Here is a 3,900-nt window from a genome sequence, read left to right on the forward strand (position 1 = left end):
CCACCGCTAACCGTCGGCGGCGTCCAATTTCAGATGCAAGCAGGATTGGAAAAAAATTAAAAGGTGAGAGTTGGATTATGGAATCGGACAATCTATTAAATCAACCCTACTTGCACATGTTGGTATACCATATTTGCAAATTTCTTTTGATATATGTTTCATTCAATGTTTTCAGTTGTAAGCATAAAGAGATTTTTTAGCGCTATTTCTGGGCATGAACAGACCAATGCTACTGCAAAAGAGGGAGATGGCAATGAAATTGAAGAGCCTGTACAAGAAGCGCAAACTAAAAATGCACCACAAGCACAAGGTATGCAAATAGAAGAAGGTGATGATATAATCAAAGAGTTCAACCAAGATCATATTATTTCTGATCCAGGGCTTCGTATTCCAATTCATAGATTTCATCCCAATATTAGAGATTAGGTGAAGCGAGCTTATTTGTTGAAGGGTCCAACATAGCTTAAAGGCCATACTTTTCCTCGTAGACTTTGTGGATCGAATGACTATAGATCTTTTCAAGAATCATGGTTTATCAAGTATGATTGGTTAGAATACAGTATAGCGAAAGATGCTGCTTATTGCTTGTATTGCTTTCTTTTTAAGGAACAACCCTCTGATGGTCAGTTTGGGTACGATGCTTTCACAAAGTTAGGATTCAATACTTGGAAGAATGCATATAAGGCCCTCCCTTTACATGTTGGAAGTGTTGATAGTCACCACAATGATGCAAGAAATGCATGTACTGATTTTAAGAATCAAAGGGCAGGTGTAGATCATAAATTCCAAACTTATGACAAAGACTCTGAAATAAGATATAAAATTGGTCTGACTGCTACTTTAGATTCTGCAAAATATCTCATTAAGCAAGGTCTTTTTTTTCGTGGGCACGATGAATCTTCCTCATCGTTAAATAAGGGCAATTATCTGGAGATGATTGATTCATATAAAGAGAAGAATGAGGATGTGAGGATTGCATTTGATGAGTTGTGTCCAGAAAATGCTCAAATGCTTTCTCCAGATATCCAAAAGGACCTTGTGAAAGCTTGTGCAAAGCAGGTTACTAAAGTTATTATGGGAGAGATTGGGGATCGTTGTTGCTCTGCCCTTATTGATGAATCACGTGATATCTCAATCAAAGAGCAAATGGCTGTGGTTGTAAGGTAAGTAGTTGATTTGTCTCCTTTTCAAAATATCAGATTATTTGTTGCATTAAATAATAATAAGTATTATTTTTTATTTGCTATGCAGGTTTGTAAATAGCAAGGGAAATGTTATAGAAAGATTTTTGGGCCTAAAGCATGTTAAGGAAACATCGTCAAAGGCATTGAAGAAGGCTTTTGTCGAGATGCTGGGTAGTCATAAGCTACCAATTGCTACGATCCGAGGGCAAGGATATGATGGAGCATCCAATATGAGAGGTGAATTTAATGGTTTGCAGAAACAAATTCGTGATGACAATCCATATGCATTTTATATTCATTGCTTTACACACCAGTTGCAATTGGTAGTGGTTGCTGTTAGTGAATGTTGCGCAGGCATTAAGGATTTTTTTGACTATGTTAATTTTGTTGTAACCAATGTTGGTGCCTCCTGCAAGAGGAAGGATTTATTAACTGAGAAGCATCATGATAATATTTTGGATAGATTGGACAGTGGAGAGATACTTTCAGGGAGAGGTCAACATCAAATGACTAGCTTGGTTAGACCTGAAGACACTAGATGGGCTCTCACTTTAATAATTACTTCGTATTGAGTCAATGTGGGATGCTATTCTACCGGTGTTGATTTTTGTTAATAAAGAAAAATGGCATGCAAACAATGCTGGAGGTTAGGTACATATAATGGAAAGTTTTAATTTTGTGTTCATTATGAAGATGATGCTCAAATTATTCCGCATTACAAATGAGTTGTCACAGTGCTTGCAAAGGAGAGATCAAAATATTGTTCAAGCCATGTCATTGCTTGTTGATGTGAAAGCACGATTGGCTGATTTAAGGAGTAACGGCTGGGAGGAACTATTTGCTGAAGTTCAAGCATTTTGTGATGCAAAGAAAATCGAGATACCATCTATGGATGCACCAAGACCAAGATGGGGCTGTTCAAGGCAAGAAAAAGGGATAATGGTCACTAAAGAGCATCATTATCGTGTGGACACCTTCTATGCTGCTGTAGATGTTATAAACACAGAGATGAATCATCGATTCAATGAAGTTTCTTCTGATTTACTTATACGCTTTTCCTACCTTAATCCAAGGGACTCTTTCTCTAAGTTCAACGTGGACAAGCTTGTCAAATTGGTAAGGATCTATCATGCTGACTTCTCTGGTGTTGATCTTTCGAATTTAAAGGATCAACTTAAAACCTTTATTCTTCATGTTAGAAGAGTTGATGACTTTACTGGTTGCTGTAATTTTGGGAGTCTCGCAGTGAAGATGGTTGAAACTGAAAGGCATATAATATTTCCATTGGTCTATCGTCTAATTGAGCTAGCACTGCTCCTTCCAGTCGCAACAACATCTGTGGAAAGGGTCTTTTCGGTTATGAAAATTATAAAAACTGAACGACGTAATAAGATGGATGATGACTGGCTCAATGATTTAATGATATGCTATAACGAGAAGGAGATATTTAAAGGAATTGATGATGAAGCAATCATGAAGCGCTTTCAAGCCTTGAAACATCGGAGGATGAATTTTTCTCGGCCAACTCGCCACACTTAGTGCTTGTACAGTATGTTCATCTACTCATCTACTTATCAATACCTAATATTTTTATACAATTGAGACTCATGAGCTGATATATAGTAAATTTATGCATATTTGATGGTTATAATTTTTTATACAAATAACAAGTGGTACGTTCGCTATAGGTAGATTTTAATCCTGACTCCGCCGCTATCTCGCGTCCTGCAGCCCGCGGCTGAGGAAGGTGCAGCTCGGCTACATCTTCGGGCTCTCCACGCTCCGCCTCGACGCGGCCGCCACGCTCGCGGAGCTCCGGCTGCTGGACCTCCGCCAGCTGCAAACATTTGACGTGGACGCGCCTGGCCTCCGCGTGCTCGCCGTCGAGGAAAGCAGCTACAGGGTCACGGCGGCGAGGATCGCGGCGCCGCGGCTCGAGGTGCTGGGGTGCGGGCACATGGGCCCCGCGGAGCGGCTGCAGTTTGACGGGGCAGCCAGCCTCCGGCGCATCGACCATCTCAATGTTTGTTTGGTCGCACCGCCTTCCCCGCGACCAACATCTTGACAACTCAGCAGCACCGGTGCAGTTTGACAACCCTATGGCATCCGAGCACTCATTATCCTACAATTACTAATCTCATCTGCATGTGCGATCGCCCAAAGGGCTGGGAGGACCAGAAAATCCCATTGCTGCTCCTACGAGACATTGAGATATGTGACTGCAGACTGTTGGACAGCCATACACGCCTTCTGCATCTGCTGGTGGCAAGTGCACTGATCCTTGGATGGCCGTGACCTTGGAGACCAATCTTTTTGAAGATAGTGAGGAGGAGCCGAGGAGGTAGATTTTGACATCCCTTGCTTTGGAGGGTGCTGGTCACCCTGTGTCTGGGAACGCAGTGAGCTAGGGTTTGTACGCCCTACCAAGTATGCAAAGAGGGGATGGAGCATGAGATGGTAATTAAGTTGATGGCGGTCCTATATATATTTCTGGGCAGGTATAGCTATTTCTGTTACAGGTGGACAGTGCTGGACAGATTGTATTGTTTTTTTTTTGAAAGACCATCTTTTTTGGAACCTTGGAAACTTTTTAGGTATAATATTCCAAATGAGATTGAGTATGCTAACCGCTACAGCAAAGTCGACTCCGTAGTAATTAGCATAAATGAATTTTTTTTGAACGAACAACACTTGAGAGTGCGTTTCTAATGATATA

At 41.2% G+C, this 3,900-nt stretch overlaps 1 protein-coding gene across 1 annotated transcript; it reads left to right on the forward strand.

Moving 5' to 3' along the window:
* The first annotated feature begins 1,844 nt into the window (after window positions 1–1,844).
* On the forward strand, window positions 1,845–3,529 carry LOC112885543. The gene is made up of 4 exons (XM_025951138.1): window positions 1,845–2,107; window positions 2,423–2,722; window positions 2,916–3,207; window positions 3,410–3,529. The coding sequence occupies exons 1-4, from the start codon at window positions 1,845–1,847 to the stop codon at window positions 3,527–3,529; spliced, it is 975 nt and encodes a 324-aa protein (XP_025806923.1).
* Window positions 3,530–3,900: the final 371 nt, after the last annotated feature.

Source organism: Panicum hallii, chromosome 3 (assembly GCF_002211085.1).
Source record: "Panicum hallii strain FIL2 chromosome 3, PHallii_v3.1, whole genome shotgun sequence".
NCBI lineage: Eukaryota > Viridiplantae > Streptophyta > Magnoliopsida > Poales > Poaceae > Panicum > Panicum hallii.